General features: G+C 40.8%; 1 protein-coding gene across 5 annotated transcripts in view; it reads right to left on the reverse strand.

Annotated features, from left to right (window-relative positions):
- Positions 1-20,095, reverse strand: part of LOC114027700 (proton-coupled amino acid transporter 1-like) — a 59,558-nt gene that overhangs the window by 2,288 nt on the left and 37,175 nt on the right. For 2 of the 5 annotated variants that reach the window (XM_027841775.1, XM_027841776.1), the window contains exon 11: positions 27-4,526. The exons of 1 other annotated variant lie outside the window; for it this stretch is intronic. In XM_027841775.1, coding sequence (XP_027697576.1) covers positions 4,252-4,526 — 275 coding nt within the window. In that variant the 3' untranslated portion in view covers positions 27-4,251. Of the gene's footprint in view, positions 1-26; positions 4,527-20,095 lie in introns of those variants that run through there. 2 more of the 5 variants (XR_003567282.1, XM_027841780.1) reach the window with 2 other exon arrangements.

Here is a 20,095-nt window from a genome sequence, read left to right on the forward strand (position 1 = left end):
AAAACAAAGCCAATAGCACAAACCTCTCAAAATTAAAAAAACGAAAACAAAAACACTTCATTTATTGAAAGGAAAAACACATGATCCATGTGCAGAATCAAACACAAGATCTCCCACAAAGCTCCCTGCATGAGCCACATTTGTACTTAATATAAATATAAAAGGCACAAAACATTTACAATACCATCGGCTCCTGGTGGTTGCATTATACGGTGATATCCTGGTTACTGGGATCTGCCATGTGGCAATCTTACATTGAATTGAGACTTTCTACTCTCTTATTCATTTGGACAATGGCAAACATGATTGGTTGATTTTTCAGTTAAGTAATTGTCAGACATCAAACTTCACCCTCTGATAATTTATTAACCTCTTCTTGAAGTTAAAAAAATCTAATTATTTCTAACCGTGCACTCTCTGCTCCTAGCCTAGCCCCAACCCTGACCAAACCAATAAGACACTTTGATGGTACAAAGATTCAGAAGAAACTTGACACCATTAGGCCAAACCACCTTGGAACTAGAGGGATAAACTGCCTAAGCCATTCTGCCCAAGGTTTCAAAAGCAATACACACCCTTGACTCCCTAGTCTCCCCCTGCCTGAGCCGTAGTCTAAGATGTCTGTTCAATTTGTGCTCATGGACAATCATTTGATCCTTTCTGCAAATTTCAAATGCAAGGCAATTCTGAAGTCACCAAATCAGACTATTTTCACTTTATGGCTCTCTTAGGAGAAAGTGGCAAATGTATGGCTCTTCTGAGAGTAAGTAGCATAATGTTCTGCCCAACACCAAGCACTGACTCTATTACCTTATTATACAGATAAGACGCTCAGACCAATTCATTTGCAGTAGTGAATAAGGAATAAAATCTGTAAACAATGAGTGGAATTTTACTGTTACACTTGAAGAAAGCATGAAGTGAGCATGTAGTGTTAAATAAAGAAGGCATTCTTCTGCCTAACATGTATCTAGAGAGGTGGTAGAGAGGGAGGAAAGTGATCTTTCCCAATTTACCAGCTCGGTTTCACTACCTTAAGGGTTTCACAAAACTAAAAGGTTTTTTGAAGGAGAGGATTATAGGGTTTTGAAGGATGAGGTCTTGGTACTAAGCATATCCAATACTAACTAGGGTAGGGAAGTTGGATCACAGAATGGGAAGGCTATAGGCAACAGGGTCTAGGCTAACACAAAACTATTCACTTCTGCTCAGGGTTTGTGCGTACACAGCAGTGCTCATCAGTCTAACACTTGGATAGCACTAAACATAAATAATGCCCTTGTGAAGAGAGTTGTTACCAGGGACAAGGGACCTGAACCCAACATACCAGGATAGGGCACCTAGCTCCCAGTAAATTTAGGAATTTCCCCTTGCCCCCTCTCTAGATGAGTAGGATTGTACTTTGTCAAGTGAGATTAGGAAACCCCCGCTCCCAATTCTGGCGCTGGATGAAGAGAACCCTGCATTCTTTGAGGTTCCCGTAGACCCTTGTCTGCGATCAGCCCAACTCACCCAGTCTAGGGAATAGACAGAGAACCCAGACAGAAACTGAGTCCCTTGCAGTAAAAAGCCTGGAATATTTACAAGCAAAGAGGTGCCAAGGGGAGGAAGAAACAAAGAAGGGATAGGAACATTATGGAGGTACATGGAGAGCCACTCCCTAGAGGGCAGGGTCTTTAGGGCTCTGATTTTCTATTCAAAGGACAACGGAAAGAAAAAAAAAAAGCTCCTCATGCCTGCCTTCTCCCTTTAAGCCTTTTCTCCCCTAGCTACATATCCAGCACCCTTAAGAGGACAGAGCCCCTAGGTTAGTTTCTACAAAGTGCAAAGCAGAGGCACTGGTCCCTTAAGAGACCTTGGAGCAGAAAGCTGACATTATGACCTGGCCTCTGCTCCATAGCTGGGAGGTCCTGGGTCTCTGTCTCAAGTGTTCTAGGCCCTGAGGTCATGGCCTAGGTCACAGCAGTGATGCAGAAGGGGTTCCAAAGAAATATGAGGAGGGAGGAAGGACTGAGGACCATTCTGGATAGACTGTTAAGCTAACAGCAGGGTGGTTACATAGATTCCAGAAGCTTGGCCGATAATGGGAGGTAAAAAAAAAACTATTAAATTCTCTTCTGGAATTTAAGAACCAAAGAACCAGCACCTCCTATCCATTCCAGTTTGCATTTGTTTTCCAAGACCCTTTACCATCCCCTAACAGCATGGGATGGAAAACAAAATTCCCACTGGCCAGAATCAAGTTATAAATTGTAATTTGGTTCTAATAGGTATGAGACCAGAATAAGTCCTCAGTTTGATTGTTTGATGTAAATCTTTTTTGCTAGAGTTTTTAAGCATCTTTTATCTATTAAGAGACATTGTACATTTAAAAAGAAATCCTTCTTCAGCCCCTTCACCTGACATCTAGCTGTACTTGATTTTGGAGGAAGAACCCCTGACATCCTGCTGATTTCAGAGGCATAGGGTCACCTTGACTAAAGCTTTCACCCTCAGCCACCCCACTGACTTAAGCATCAAGTACTCACATAGAAGCCTGAGCCCTGCTTGAAGGCAAAAAGGCAAAGCAAAGATGGAGAGATAAACTTCCCTCCCCTACCCTACTGCCTAAGGCACCTGTATTTCCAGGGCAGCAGAGCAAAGAGTTATGGTGAGGGCACAGGGAGGGGTGGGAGAGGCACCAAATGGACCTTTGCTAAAACCCTCTGGGCCAACAGACAGAGTCAAAGAATTCACTAATGCCCTTTTGAATCATTTCCCAATCATCAAGCAGGAAGGGCAAGGAAACAGTAAAAAGTTAGATGAGTGAGACTCATCTTCAAGAGGCTAGTTCAGCCCCTTCTCAAATTCAGGACTGGGAAGCTTCCAAAACCTTAATTTAGGCTAAGGTGGCCTCAGATCCTTAGCAACCAATGCTCCTGGCACATAGGGAAGCCTGATAGGAAGAAAAGGTCAGGATCCCTTATAATAGTGTTACCAGTGCCCCAAGTAGGTATGTCCCCTAATGGGCTCATGAGAAGTGTGGGACAGAGAGACAGCTCTGGAGCCAGTAAGGGCTGTACTATGGAGAACTCTCTGACTGAGCTCCTTAATCAATCAAGTTCCACAACGTAACTTCACCCCACATGGTGGGAATTCCTCAATTGCTTTGTTTCTATCTAGGACTTGACTTGCTGACCTTGACTTCTCATCTTTGTCAATGGGATACATAACCCCCAGCCTAGAAGGAGAATGAGGCAGGGACATATGCTGCCAATTTAACCAGACTGAGATGGATTCAGGGTTCCAATACATGCTGTCAGTGAGGATACTGTCATACCTTTCAATTCTTCTCATAGAGACTGAGGAACCTGGCTTATAGAATTAATTTTCTAAACGTCCTGTGACACATTTTGTGTTTTGGCCTCATGCGAGCCTCAAGTCTTGTCCCAAGTGCATTAATCTTCTCTTAGAAGATGGTTATGAGAGCAGCGGACTGCTTTCCCCATTTCTATGCTAAATGTACAATAAATTACGAGTTTAAATCAAGTAATTTTTTTCATAGGAAAAGCAAGGGTGAGGTTTGGCAAGAATAAGCTGGGTCTAATGACCCCAGCAATTACAGACTCAGAGAGAGTTCAGGTGCAGAGGCCTAACTTGAAATAAAGCAGAAAGGTTTTGAACTCACACAGTACAGAGTGTGTTCAAAGTGCTAAGTGATTAGGAACGTGCTCATATTCGTCCCCCACATGTGGTAGATTCTGAGGGGAAGGTGCTGCCTAAGGTGCCCCAGAAAACCTGGATCAAGTCAGGATCAAGACTGTAACTTGAAGTATTCAGCTGAAAGTAGTTTAAGGTGCAGCCCCCCAGAAGAGTCCAGAAGGCAAGAAAATCAGAGGTAAAAGAACAGGGGTAGCAGTCAAACAGATGGACCTGTTTTGTAGAGGCTTGGACCAGAGGAGAGGAAACTATCCAGGTGAGTCACTGAAAGATGGAGAGAGTTGTGCTGCACTAAGATAAAAGCCACAAAATGTAAGAGGGGAGGGAACGGGTGGGAAAGTGTTGGGGTAAAACAAGTACTGAGAAATGACCATCACTATTGGAATCATCCACAGTCCAACCAGTCCCACTGGCCTGGCTATTTATAAGTCCCCGACTGACAAATAAGAGTAGCCCCTACCTAGCCTGCTCCATCCTTGGCCTTACCCGAGGCCTTGGCGACAGACATTTGGTGGGGTGGGGTGGCTTCACGCAGAGAATGTACCGAAAAGGTCATTGTACAAAGGCACTGGTAACGTTGGCAAAAGCGGGAGACACACTTGGCTGGATCAGCTCATAGAGTGCTTGATAGGTGCCCACCACAAACCCAATGAAGCCCAAGACACTGATCAAGATGTCCTTAGCAATGGTGATGGGGCTCATGCCTTCCGAGTAATACGTAGTGATCTCCAGGAGTGGAGGGATAATCAGAGCCAAGGCGCTGCTGCTCACAGAGCCCACCAAGGAGATGACAAGGTCTAGTCGAGGGATCAAGATGGCCAAGACACCTGCAGAAGGAGAAGAAACTTCTATTTATGATCAGCCTACGAAAGAACAAGAAGAGAGCATTTGCCCCTTTTCCTTGGCATCATCCCTAACATTCTCTCCTTTACTCTGAGCTCTGATGAAGGAATTGCCTTCTCCTTTCCAAGGCCAATAACCCTTTTACATGTACCTTTGACCCCTCTCCTTTAAGTAAACTGCTCTCGCTATCATCCTTTTCTCCCTCTAATCTTCTATCTCTACCTACGCACTGGCTCCTTCCCTATGCCTACAAATATGACCACGTTTCCCTCACCACCATCTTTAAAAATCCTCACTAGACCTTATATGCAACTGTCTTATCTTCCTCTTACCTTCCTCAGCCAAACTCTTTGAAAATGCTGTCTCTACTTATTACCTTCACTTCCTTTCCCTTTCCTCTCTTCTAACCTCCCTATAATATAGTTTCCAATTTTATCACTTTTCCAAAGTCACCCGTGGTTTCTGAATTTCTAAATGGGATGCCCTTTTTTCAATCTTCATCCTCTTGACCTCTTCACAGCATCTGACACTGACCACCCTCTCCTCATGGGCATTCTTTCCTCTTTGGATTCCTCTGTCTTCTCTTGGTTCTCCTCCCAGTCATCTGGCTTTTCATTCTCAGCCTTTTTTTGGTGGATTGTCATCCACAACACACCTCCTAATTACAGGTACTCTCAAAGGCTCTGGATTTGGTCCTCTTATCTCTCTACACTCACTCTCAGTGAGCCCATCAGCTCATATCACATCTTCTTGCTGATGACTCCCAGAATATGTTCTTAGCCCTAGTCCCTCTGCCAAGCTCTAGTCCCACATCACCAGTTACCTACTGGACATTTCAAATAGGAAATCCCGTAGACATTAGAAACTCAATTATGTCCAAAAGAGAACTCAACATCCTCCCCCTCCCCCAAGTCCTGCCCCGACTCCCAAACATTCTTATTCCTGTTAAAGGTACCAACATCCTTCCAGTAAGTCAGGCCCCACAAGCTCAGGGTTACCTTTGACTCCTCCCCACATATTCAATCAACTGTCAAATCTCATTGTTTCTATCTCCACAGTATCTCTTGTATCCACCTTCTTCTCACAACTCACACAGTCACCATCTTATTTCTGGCCCTCAACACTCCCTGCTTGGACGATTCCAACAGTTTCCAAATCTGTCTTCCTGCCTCATCTTTCCCCTCTTAATCCTTCCTTTCATATAGCTACCAAACTGATTTTCCTAAAATGCAAACCTGACCACATTACTCTGTCCTCACTAACTCCAATGATTCCCTATTGCCTCCAGGATCAAATATAAATTCCTCTGCTTGGCATTTAAAGTTCTTCAAAACCTGCCTCTAACCTACCTTTGTAACCTTACTGCACATTACTGCCCTTCGTGCAAACTGTGGTCCAGCCAAGCTGTTCTTATGTAAAGCATGCCATCTCCTGCCTTGGTACTTTTGAACTGCCCGTCCCGCCCCCCACCACCCCGATGAGCTTCCAGCTCTCAGAATCCCAACTTTCCTTCATAGCCACCAGCTTGCACATGAGGCCCTTCTTGAGCCTCCCAGCTGCTAGTCTCTCCCCTTGACCTCAAATCTATTTTGCCTATTCCTCTATATGTACAAGTTGCCTCCTTTCATCAGACTGTACAGCTCCTTGAGTGCAGGAACTGTTCAAACTTTTGCTTTTGTGTCCCCCATGCCTAAAGCAATGCTTGGCACACAGGAAGCACTTACTTAATAAACATTTGTGGATTGTATATATTTAGTGGATTTGTATATATTTAGTATTAATTTATCTGTGCACATGTTATTTTCCTCCAGTAGACTGTAAGTTCCTTGAAGGTAAAGACTTTCATTTTTGTATTGTTATCTCCAGTGCCTAGTACTGTGCCTGAAACAGAGTTGTTGTTCAGTCGTTTACAACTCTTTGTGACCTCATTTGGGGTTTTCCTGGCAATATACTGGAGTATATTTCCTAATGAGAAAGGAATAATGTATAAGAACATAATGCGTCACATTAATATAGTCATTTGTGGTTTATAAAGTTTCTTCATGTATTATTTCAAATCAGCCCAGATGGGGGAAAGGGGTTGACTCCAACTGATTGAATAAGCCAAGGTTTAGTGAGGTTGAGGGTTCTGCCCAAATTCACACAGCTAGTATGTGGTGGGGTTCAGACCAGAAAGGCCCTCAATCTCCTAAAATAAGCCCAAGGCTCCTTTCAAATTCATCACTCTGGATGGCAGGCTCGGTTCTAACAGACTCCCTTCTCTGCTTCTATTGCCAGAGGTTAGCACAGCACACAGTAAGCACTCTGGGATGCAGGAAACACTTAAGAGATACATTTCCCGCTTATTCAGTGTGGTACAGTGAAAACAGTGCTGGAGCCAGGAGGACCGAGTTCTAGTTCCATCAATTCATTCTGTGACCTCAGGCAAGCAAACCCCTCTGAATATTATTTCCCCTTTGATAAAATAGTGGGCAGACTAGATCTCTAGGGTTCTTTCCAGTTCTAATACACTGCATTCAATTAAATGCAACAAATTCAGCACTTAATATATTCTGGGGGCAGCTAGGTGGAGCAAGGGATAGAGAGCTAGGCCTGGAGTCAGGAAGGCTTAAGTTCAAATCCGGCCTCAGACACTTGCTAGCTGTGTGACCCTGGGAAAGTCACTTAACCTCGTTTGCCTCAGTTTCCTCATTTGTAAAATGAGCTGGAGAAGGAAATGGCAAACCGCTCCAGTATATTGCCAGGAAAACCCCAAATGAGGTCACAAAGAGTTGTAAATGACTGAACAACAACTCTGTTTCAGGCACAGTACTAGGCACTGGAGATAACAATACAAAAATGAAAGTCTTTATCTTCAAGGAACTTACAGTCTACTGGAGGAAAATAACATGTGCACAGATAAATTAATACTAAATATATACAAAGTAATTTGGGGGTGAAGGCATCAGCCACTGGAAAGGCCAGGAGAGGCTTCAAATAGAACGTAGCATTGGAGCTGAGCTGGAGCTGGAGCTGAGCAGGGAGTCATCCTAAAGTCCTTTCCAATTCTGAAATTCTCTGATTCCAAGAAAACCAGAAAGAGGAGGAGGAAAAAGTAATTTGATGCTCTCTCTCCTAATTTTTCATTTTCTTGCCACTGAAGTATCTTCCACAGATTACTCCTTGCCCTAACAAAGAGAGAGAAAACACAATCTCCTTCCACAAAAAGCTTCTACGCACCCTGAAGAGGATGTAATCTGCAGGGAAGGAAGGTGCCTCTAATGGAAAATCAGACCACATTCCCAGACCACAATAACCTCACTGTTTATTGCATAATTGTATTTGAGACCCAGCTGTGCTCATCTGATGGAGGCAAAAGTCATTTCTCCTTCAGCCATCTTGGATTTAGTTAAAATTCTCTGCCAACCCTTTTATGTTTCCATATCAAACCTAACACTACACAAATTATTAAGGAAAGTGATATTAATGGTAAAAGGGAAGGACACATAAGGGAAGCCTCCTATCTCTGAAAGGCCCCTGTAGATTCTTTTTAGAAAAAAATTCAATTTTATTTTATTTTCAAGAAGATCTGCCTTCTCTGCCTTCTCTTTTCCCCACCTCACCATCCCTCTGGTCCCCCCAGTAAGAAAGCAAGAAAAACAAAACTTCTGTTACAAATATATATAGTCAAGCAAAACTTATTGGCAGCTAAATGGCATAATGCTGGTTTTAAGAGTCAGGAAAACCTGAGCTCAAATCCAACCTTTTTCTGAAACCATCCTCCCATATAATTTCTGATAGCATATTCCATCACATTCATATACCATAAATTTTTCAACCATTGCACAATGGATGGGGACCTCTCAGTTTCAAATTCTTTGCCACCACAAAAAGAGTTACCATAAGTATTTTGGTACAAATAGGTCATATTTCTCTTCCTTTGATATCTTTGAGGGTATAGTCCTATCCATTTTCTCCAGCCCTATCTTCCTGAATTCAACTTTAAACTTACATGCTGAGTAAATCCTAACCCAGGGATGGGGAATCTGTGGCCTCAAGGCCACATGTGGCCCTCTAGGTCCTTTGATGAATCCAAACTTCACAGAACAAATTACCTTAATAAAAGGATTTGTTCTGTAAAACTTGGACTCAGTCAAAAGGCTGCACCCAAGGACCTAGAAGACCACATGTGGCCTCGAGGCCGCAGGATCCCCACTTCTGTCCTAACCCCTCCTCTAAGGGCTTCTAACTGGTAAGTACTGTGTTCTCTAGGGAAAAGGAGTCACTTCTTTTATAGCAGCTCAGTGGAGAAGAAAAAGCCCTGGACTTAATAACTGAAGACCCGAGTTTGAGTCCTAGCTCCAAAATTATTAGTTGTGTGACACTGGGGAAGTCACTTCCTCTCTTAGGTTCCTGTTTTATAAAATGTGGATAATAGTACTTGTATTTCCAATGTCACTGGGCTGTTGTGAGAATCAAATGCGATGACATTTGTAAAATGTTTTAGAAACGTAACATGGGGTATAAATATAATGGATTATTACAATAACTAAAATGCACTGGTTTGGCTTGCCTTTTTGCCTCCTTCACTATCCTCAGGGGTAGAGCTTAGAATACGGAATGTCAGAGCCAGAAGAGACTTTAGAACATAGAACAGATGAAAGGGATTTTAAGTTCAACGTTCTAGAGTGGAGCAAACAGGCCCAGAGAAGGGAGGTGACTTGTTTAAGGTCACACTGCTAGTAGCTGAAAGAGGTGCGACTAAAGCAGGTTCTATTACTGAGTTCAAGACTCTTTCCACCCCAGAACAACACAATACTCTTCCCTCTTCTGTTCCAGGTAGGGTGGAAGGAAAGTCTCTAAATACTTTTCCCAGAAATTCATCCTGAGATTCTCCAACTCCTCTTCCCTACTCAGAAAATGGAAAATGCAGGAGATGGAGCAAAGGAAATGAGCTTCTGGAGAGCCAAGAAGTTGGCCAAAAGGCCTTTTTACCACAGATGCTCTCATTTAGCAGAAAGTTCCCTAAATTAATGTTCCTACCTATCCTGTGGTAAAGGATTCATGGCCAACTTCAAGGTTGTGAATTAAAGAATTAAAAGGGAGCAAGGAATCTTATAAGAAGCTTCACATATGTTATGGACCACTTTTATAGCCTGGGCAAATTCCTTCACCTTTTCTTAATCTATTAAGTAGACAGAGAGGTAGCCATCCCCTTCTCAGGAGCTGAAATGGGAACACATTAATATTTTCAAAAGGTTCTGAGATTCCAGAGAAAAGCGTTAGAAAGAACAAGGTGTACTTCAGTCTGTAAACAGTTTCAGCCTTTCAGTGTTTCTAAAACCTGAGCATTAGAATCACAAAATATTAGCATTCTTACAGATAAGCCAGTTCAAGCCCCTCATTTTTTTTTATTTTACCTTTTTTTTGGGGGGGGGGGTTAGGCAATGGGGTTAAGTGGCTTGCCCAGGGTCACACAGCTAGTAAGTGTTATGTGTCTGAGGCCAGATTTGAACTCAGGGCCTCCTGAATCCAGGGCCGGTGCTCTATCCACTGCGCCACCTAGCTGCCCCCAAGCCCCTCATTTTACGAAAGAGGATTCTCACAAAGGAGAAGTATCTTGCCTGTGGTCACAGAGCGAGTTAGTGGTTAGTGGTAGAGCTGAGAATACATTGCCATGTTTCCAATGCACTTTCCATCTCATTATATGACGTCCAATCTCCAAGTTTGGATCCAGAGAAGAAGGAGAGGATGAAATAACTCAAGATCCATTAAACCAGTTTTATTAGCTGATGGCAAAATGGCATTTTTTCCTCAAAAGGCTGCTGGCCAAGGAATTGGATTTTAGTCCCAAACCTAATTACTCATTCGGGCTTGGGAAAGTCCTCTGCTCATACTGGTGCCTCAGTTTCCCCAGTTGTCTAATTCCTACCTAACAGTGAGGTGGTGAGACAACTACTTTTTGTAGTGGGAGATGCAGTATGATGTATAGGAAAGAGCATTAATTTTGGAGGCAAAAGACCCCAGCCCAAATCCTCATTCTGCTACTGTGATACCTTGAGCAGTTCAGTCAGGGTCTTTGGACGTCAGTTTCTATGCTGTAAAATGAAGATATCAGAATTACGTCTGGCTCTAAATCTTAGGTTTCCAAGAAGAGTCACATTTATCTCTCAAGGACAATTCCAGATACAACCAGTTAGGGACATATTCTGGTGAAAGTCTCTCAACTCATTTCCAAAATGGCCTGCTTTCTGAAATAACCTAGATTAGTTAAGCAGTTAATGTTTTAGTTATGGAGGGCACCTAGAGATAATCTGAAAAGGGCATACTCTACTCTATTTGGTTTTATAGGATTAAAGGGATCCCAGTTAGAATTTCCTTGTACCCTTTTCTCAACTGAAGTTAACTATAGAGAAGGCAAAAATAGAGTGGAGAGACTTCTCATTTCTTCTCCATTCTCACTTCCTCTTCCACGAGCTGAATGGACAGTTACTTCACTGTGATCATTATTTTAAAGCTTAGAGTTGGAAGGAACTTTAGATGTCATCTAGTCTAAGCCCTTATTTTACAGTTGAGGAAACTTTGGCCCCCAAAATTTGTGCCCCAGGTCACAAGGTTACTAAATGGCACAGCTAGAATTTAAATCCAGATCTTGCGACTCCAATTTAAAGCTCTCTCTACTGCACTGTGGTAAACCACTCTTGTGCTCCCTAACAGAAATGGACTTGCAGTATCGTGAAAACAGCCCTAGAAATTGGGTGTATTGTTCATTTAATTTCCACAAACATTTATTATTGCAAGATGTGACCTAAAAAGACATGCTGAGAATACAAAGACACAAATAACAAAATCTCTGCCTTCACAGAACTCACATGGAATTACATGGCACCTAGGTGCCACAGCAGATGGAGCACTGGGCTTGGAGTCAGGAAGATCTGAGTACAAATCCAACCTCAGACACTTACTAGCTGTGTGACTCTGGGAAAGTCACTTAACCTTCTTGCTTTAGTTTCCTCATATGTAAAATGGGGATAATAATAGCACCTACTCCCAGAGTTGTTGTAAGGTTCAAACGAGATAATAATTATGAAGCACTTAGTACAGTGTCTGGCACACAGCAAGCATTATATAAATTTTAGCTATTTTTTTACTGTTGTTATTAATCGTAGTCACAATTCTATGTATAATCTTGGGTACGACACTTGAACCAGGCCCATAACATGAAAAGATTGGGCTGATTGTCACTAAGGTCCCTTTCAGGTTTAACATTTTATGCTTGAAGGTCCCTAACAACTTTGACATTCTATGATAGAGTCTAGAACACTTAACAGTGAGATCCCAACTCCAAAAGGAGATTAAGAGGCACGCTGTCTCCTCTGTGGTTTTTGGGTTCACATATAAAATCAGCATAAACTCTGGCTAATCTACGAAAACTTTTTTCACTCCAAATTTAAACTGATTCAAAACGTAAAGAAAGCACATTTAGAAATCTAAATCTTGCCGAGCTATTATCAGTCTTTATTCCTCTTCTTTTAAAAGAGATAGGTAACACTACAGATCTCGCATGCCGTGGCTCCTGCCAAAGATGAAAGATAAAAATGAAAAGGACGGCTCAAGGAACCAGTTAATTGGGAAAATTCAGAACACTAGGAAGGAGAAGAAAGCAGCAATTTCCTACTTTATTTTAACCACAAAATTCTGCAAGCAGTTAGTTTTGTAACTAAATGAAGAGCCTTTAACAACTTTAATTAGCCCAAAGGATTAGCCAAGGGACTTCACAATATTATAAAATGCTTCTCCTTTAGGTTAATAGTCACTAAGAATTTGACCTTTTAATTTCTGAAGCAAAACAGGATAAACTGCAACTCTTCCAAAGGGTGAACTAATTAGGAATAAGAAAGAGTTGAGTTACATACTCATGAAGAGAAAGATACACGTAAGAACAGACAATTATCAAGGATGGAAAAAACACTAGACACTTAAGGAATTTAATCTTCCTAATGTATACTGGTATTTGGGGCCTTTGGGGCGGAATTATCTTTTTTGTTTGTTGTTCAGTTGTATCCCACTCTTCATGACCCCATTTGGTTTTTTCTTGGCAAAGATACTGGAGTGGTTTGCCATTTCCTTCTCCAGCTCATTTTATAGATGAGGAACAGGATTAAGTGATTTGCTCAGAGTCACAGTAAGTGTCAGAGGTAGGACTGGAACTCACATAGATAAGTCTTCCTGACTCCAGGCCTGGTGCTCTATCCTCTGTACCACTTAGCTGCCTCCCTTCCCCCTCCCTCCCCCTTTTTTTTTTACTATGTTTAAACCTAGAAAAATGTATGCTTTATCATTCATGTTATTCTGTTCCTCAATAGGGTAGTGAGGGCATTGCCAGACTTATAGACAAAGTATATAAAGGAGAGGAAAATACCAAAAGTATGGGAAAATTTTTGAACTTTATTAATACTGAAAAAAGTAATTCAGAGAATATCAATAACTATCAACCTATATACCTACTCCAATTTATACAAAATCTTTATGAGTCATCTATACATGAGGACAGCCTCAATAAGAATATTAGTAGGGAACATGCAGATTTTTGCAAGTGATGTTCAGCAATAGGCCGCATATTTACCACTTCACAATTGTAATTTAGAGAATATGAGATCCCATTGTGCCTATTATTTCTTGATTAGATATAGTATTTGATTCAGTAGAACAAACTATCTCCTAATAGGCTCTTTTACAAGGTGTCATCTACCCATAAAATAAAAATAATTCAAGATTCATCTGGCGAAAGAACAGTAACAATCTTATTCAACAACTCTCTGACAATAAACATCAGATAAGGAATAAAAGAGGGAGATGCATACTAACCAAACGTTATGTACTATGATGAAGGAAGAGACCCTGGAGAAAGTCCAGATTGAAGAGGGATTCCTGTTTGCACGTGACATCAAGCTAATTGCCTCAAGCCCCAGTCAGTACCTTGCAGGGCCTCTTTGAATATAGATGTAAACACTCAAAGAAGTTTGGCCTGTCCATCCTCAGAAGAAAGACCAAGTGGATGAAGAATGTTTACTGCCCAAATTTCAGCATGCATTTGGATGGACTCTCGATAGAGATTTCCATCAGGATTTATATCTGGGACAGACAGGACAGATGGATAATGAATTGGGCCCAAAATTGAACATTCTGTACTGTCTTTGCAAAATTACAGTGCTCTTTTGTTGACCCTTAAGTTTCCTGTGAAATCAGAGGCTCATCTTTCTAACACATTCTAGCAGTGAAGGCATTACTGTATCCAAAGAATTAAAAATCAGTATCATACAGAGAATAATGTAGTAGTGCATTGTGGGTATGAGCAGGCTGCAGCACACAGCCAATGAGGAAAGAAGAATAAGAATAAAAGATGCCAACAAGTAACTGATAGGAAGAAACAATAGGTTGATCACATGGCAGGCATAAAGAATAACAACAGGTGGAAGGTCAGAATGTTCCACTAGTAACTCTGAAATGTCAGGAGAAAGCAAGGAAGGTTTCCAACACATTGGGTAGGCCCTCTGTGGTGAACTTACAGGAGGATATGGACAAGAGTTACACAGGATGGGCAGGAATGAAAGGGTTTTGATTTGCATTGTTGAAAGAACTCCCCAATCAATGAGATCACAGATCCATTTGAGTGTGAGTACTGAATTATTCTGTCTTCTGGGCTACAAATACTCTTCAGATGGTGGTGTGAAGGTGCCTCTGGATTTTAAGAAAGTGACAAAAATGGACTATAAGCTCTGGGAAGGCCTGGAATGTGATACAAAGACCAACGGAGCTAAGTCTAAAGAAGCTCATAATGACAGCATTCTAGCAGGTGAGGAATTTTTTTCAGCCAGAGTAATTCAAGAGCAAAAAAAATATAAAGTGTGGAAGGATTGCAATTTTTGACAGTGAAGGGAAAACTCGCACTGATAAATGTACAGATCCCCTACAGCAGGCGTTGTTAATCTGGGGTTCCTGAAATATGTATATATGTGTATATGTGTTTGTGTGTATATATGTGTGTGTATACACATATGCATATATGTATATATTTTTAATAACCATATTTCAACAGAATTGGCTTGCTTCATAATCATATATTTTATGCATTCAAGAACTTTTTTTTTTTTTTTTGCAACTAGGGTTAAGTGCCTTGCCCAGGGTCACACAGCTAGTAAGTGTTAAGTGTTTGGTCTGAGGCTGGATTTGAACTCAGGTCCTCCTGACTTCAGGGTCAGTGCTCTATCCACTGTGCCACCTAGCTGCCCCAAGAACATTATTCTGAGAAGAAGTTCACAGGCTTCGCTAGACTGCAAAAAAGGTTAAGAACTCCTACCCTAGAGTACTGACATTTTAGTCTCTGCTTACCAAGTTTAAAAAAAAAAAATGACCATTTTGCAAAAACCATTCATGACTGTGGGGATTTCTTTTTAGAAGTAGAATATAAAGTCACCAGGAACATAATTTTTTTAAAGACAGACAAAACCCTTAGGCAATATTGGTACCAAAACAGCTACCTTAAAAGAGGATTAACTTAAAAGAAAAACAGTTGGAGAGTCAATTCAATAAATATTCATTAATGGGCCTGCTATGGACCAGGCACTGTGCTAAGCACTGGGGTGAAAAGAAAGTCAAAAGACAGGTCGTGCCTTTAAGGAGCTTAGAGTCTAATGGGGAGACAACATGCAAACAACTGCACAAACAAGCTATATGTAGGATACAATGGAGATAAACAACACAGGGAAGACATTAACATTAAAGAAGATGAGGAAAGGTTTCCTGTGGAAGGTAGCATTTTAATTAGAACTTGAAGGAGGCCAGGGAGGTGAAAGGAGGGGAGGACAGGAAGATCATGGAAGACTTTAACACCACAGGATTTTATGTTTGATCTTGAAGGTGACAGGGAACCGCTGAAGCTTACTGAGTAAGGAATGACATGGTCAGAACTGTGCTTTAAAAAACTGAGTGGAGGATGGACTTGAACCAGCACTCTAACGCAATAGCCTAGGCATAAGGTAATGAGGGCCTGCACCAGGGTAGTGGCAGTATCAGAGAAGAAAAAAAGGCATACAAGAGATACATTACAAAAGAGATATCAACAGGCCTTGGCAACAAATTAGATGGGGCGGTGGGAAGTGAAGAACTGAGGATAACACCTAGGTTCTGAGCCTGGGTGACCAGGAGGATGGTGGTACTCTCAAAAGTAATAGGGAAGTCAGGAAGAGGGGAGAGTTTAAGAGGAAAGATGAGTTAAGTTTTGCACATATTGAGTTTAAAACGTCTAAAGGACATTCAGTTCAAGATGTCCAACAAGCAACAAGATGTAAGACTGGAAGTCAGGAGAGAGGTTAGGGATGGATAAATAGATTTAAGAACCACAGGCAGAGAGATGATAATTGAATTGGTGAGAGTTAATGAGATCACCAAGTGAAATAGTATAAAGGGAGAAGACAAGAAGGCCCAAGACAAAGCCCTATGGGATACCCATGGTTAGTGGGTATTACCTGGATAAAGATCTAGCAAAGATGACAGAGAAAGAGTGGTCAGATGAGTAGGAGCAGAACCAGGAGACATCAGTGTCCTAAAAACTTAGACAGAAGAAAATATCAAGAAGACCCACAGTGTCAAAGGCTACAGAGAGGTCAAGAAGCATGAGGATTGAGAGAAGGCCATTAGATTTGGCAACTAAGACACTGTTAGTAATTTTGGAAAGAGCAGTTTCAGCTGAACAATGAGGTCAGAAACCAGAGGGTAGAGAGGTAAGACAGAAAGGAAGTGGAGGCACCTATTGTATCTATTGTACTACACAATATCTGCACCTTAACCACAGACATTTTCTGTGACACATAAGACAGAACAATATCTTAAGAAATCAAGACTCTGTATCTCCTAAATACTTTCGTATGAGATCAGCCCCTTCCAAATCCTGGCAAAAGGTCAGGACAGCAGCTAATTTATTATATCTGGATTTCAGAAGCAATAGATCAAAAGTCAGCTTAATTTTCCTAGGTGTAAAAACAGAAACTAGAGAAAGCTCCCAAAAAGTTAGCTTATCACACCTCAAGTTGGACTAAGCCAAATCTTTTCGTCAAACTGAGAGATCTGAGGGGGAACCTCACAGTTACTATAATTTGTTGCCTTTTCGCAGTTAACTTCTAATACCTCTCTTCTAATCTTAGCTGTATTGGGTTTGTTTGTGAAATAACTTCTTAATTGTCCATTTTATCTTTGGTGATCCTCTCTATTTCTTGTTTAGTCATGAACTCTTCCCCTATCCATAGATCTGAAAGGTAATTTCTTCCTTGCTTCTCTAATTTGTCTAAGAATGCGAAAAGGCAGCTCTCAAGGGAAGAAACTCAAGCTATTTATAGCAATATGGAAAAATGTTCCAAATCACTAATAATTAAGAAAAATGCAAATTACACTAACTATAAGGTTCCTCCACAGATCTATCAGTTTGACAAAATTTAACAAAAAAAAAATATCAAATGTTGAGGGGGCTTCAGGAAAAAAGGACCATTGATGCAATATTGGTGGACCTATGAAACTTATCCTACTATTCTGGCAAATAATTTGGAATGATGCCCCAAAAGTTACCCAGTGCATGTCTCTGACCAGCTATGCCACTGCTAGACCTATACCTCAAAGCAATCAAAGAAAGAGGAAAAGAATCTATATGTACAAAAATATTTATGGCAGTTCTTTTTCTAGTGGCAAAGAAATGGAAACTAAGGGGATACCCATCAATTGGGGAATGATTGAATAATTTATGGTACAGAAATGCAATGGAAGACTATTACATTGTAAGAAATGATAAAAGGGATGTTTTCAGAGAAACCTGAGAAGACTTATGAACTGATATGGAGTGAAATAAGAAGAACCAGAAGAACAATTCGTAACATCTATGTTGTAGAAATGAACAATTATGAAAGACTGAAGAACTCTGATCAATTAAATGATCAACCATGACTCCAAAGAATTAATAATAATAATAATAATAGCTAACTTTTATATAGTACCTACTATGTGCCAAACACTGTGCTAAGGGTTTTGCAATTATTAATTCATTTGATCCTTCACGATCCTTGGAGTTAGGTGCTATTATTATCCCCATTTTATAGCTGAGACAAATAGAGGCTAAGTCACTTGCCCAGGGTCACATAGAGCATAAAAAAATCTATTTTTGGATGTGGCCGATAGAGGAATTTATTTTGCTTGACTATGTTTATGTAACACAAGGATTCTTTCTTTCTCTCTTTTTCCTTTTTCCTTTCTTTCTTCCAGTAGGTGGGGGAGGTAGAAGGAAGAAGAAAATGAATACTGAAAATTGAGTTTTTTAAAAAGAGGTAAAGAAATTAAGAAAAAAAAAGATCTACTATACAGGAGTGCAAAAATAAACCAGGAATGGGACTGGGACTAGGACTCAAGAGAACTGGGTTCTAATTTGTGGCTCTGGTACCAGCTGTGTGACTCCTTTAATTCCTCATCTATAAAAAGGGGAGTTTAGATGGGCTAGATCAGTGGTGTCAAACTCAAATTGAAACAGGGGTCACTAAAAGATACAGAAGGATCCCTGCAGAGGGCATACTGACTTAGAAAACCACAAATTAATGTAACTTGTGTTTTATTATATTTTGTTTATTCAGTTAAATCTTTCCCAATTACATTTTCATCTGCTTCAGGCCACACTTGGGGGTGTTATAGAAGCATCTGACACCTCAGGACAAGATGATTAGCTCTAAAGTCCCTTCCAGCTCTAACATCCCATGCTCTCTGCCCTAAAGTTCCTTCCATTGCAGACATTCTATGTTTTAGGTTCCAAGGTTACCTCTAACTGTGACTTTGTTCTAATGGCCCTTCCTTCTCTGACATTCTGTATTGTATGGACTCCTCTAGCTTTAATAGTCTATGAACTATTAGAACCTACTGTATGCAAAGTGCTATGTTCTGCACTGGTGTGGAAAACATGCTTGAGACAAGACAATCATGCTTTCTCTAGCTTTGTCTTCCAGCAATGATTACATCCTTTCAAGTCCCTGATAAAAGCCCCCAAATAAAAGGCAGAACACTTGAAGAGAAGCAGATAGATATTTTATAGGGGGAAAATACATTTTATTTGTTGTTCTCTGTAGAAAAGAGGGCTTTGTAAAGCATAACCACAAAGATCACAGAACATAGTGGATTTAATGATCAAAGGCAGCCAATAGTTCTGAACATCATGCTATGGAAGGGAATGTGAAAGACCTGATAAAGATGAGAATATAAAAACTGAAACCAAAAAAATTTTAGCCTTGTACAGTGTTCACAAATATAGGCTATAGGCTTGGGGGGGGAGGTCAAAGAGCAAAGAAATCTAAATCTAGTAGGAGTCAGGATACATGTCAGTCTGGAGAAATGGTGAAGCCTATGTGTTCCCATACAGGGAAAAGTCTAATTTTGTAGGTGTACTCTAACAAGGCTGGTGGGGGCTGAGTTTCTTTCACTCAAAATCTTCCAGCCTACCAGCCTTTTTTCATCAAGCAGAAGAATCCCTAGAAAAATCCAAATTTTCTAAGAATCCTCATTTTTTTTTAATTGTCCTTGAGGCTCTTGGGTATAACAATGGATAATTCCAGGTCAAAATTCCAATCATCTAAACACTTGGATTTGGTATACAAAATGCCACCATGAGGCAATCTGCACAGAAAAAGTACACACATCTATACTGCAAATAAGACACAAAACAATTTCTGTGCTACACTACACAGAAATTAATAACAAATAGGTCACTGGCAGAGTAAAAGTGAGGATCCAGAGTACCTAAAACTACTATAATATGATTTCCCAAAGTAATTTTGCCATGGAAAACTTGGGAGCCTGAGATGTATTGAGAGAGTTCACAATCTATGGACCCTGAGGAAATTTGACAGCCAAAGGAAAAAGAAAAGAAGAAATTGAGCCTATTTTTATACCCTAACTTCCCATATGTAAGGTTTTTAATACATGAATGATTTATTTTGATATTTTAGGAGAAAATATTTGCTAAAGTTGGCATTTTTTCAAGTCAAAACATGGCTATCCAGCTCCTCTCTAAACCTTCCTCTACACAGCTACTAAATTTATGTACCTAAAGCACAAATTATATACCTGAATATGTCACTCCTCTGTTCAAGCAGCTCTGACGACTCCCTACTGCCTCTAGAATAAAACACACACTCTTCCGTTCAGCATTTAAAGCCACCCACAATCTAATTCTAACCTATCATTCGGGGCTGATTTCACATTACTCCCTCTCACTCTACCTTCTAGCCAAACTGGTCCACGTGCCACTACCCCTACATGAGGCAGTCTCTCATTGGCCCCTCTCTTTTCAGGGGGGCTGCCACACATTCCCTCTGCAGATCCACCTTTTAGGATCCTCAGCCTCCTTGAAGCTCAGCTTAAGGGCCACCCCCTAACAAATGACCTTTCCTGATCCCTCCTCCACCCAAACTGTTGGTGTCCTCCCCCTGAAAATTACTCTCTGTACCTATTTATATTGACTTATTTGTGTCCTCATGTTTCCCTTGGT

Source organism: Vombatus ursinus, unplaced genomic scaffold (genome assembly GCF_900497805.2).
Source record: "Vombatus ursinus unplaced genomic scaffold, bare-nosed wombat genome assembly UNPS02014863.1, whole genome shotgun sequence".
Lineage (NCBI taxonomy): Eukaryota > Metazoa > Chordata > Mammalia > Diprotodontia > Vombatidae > Vombatus > Vombatus ursinus.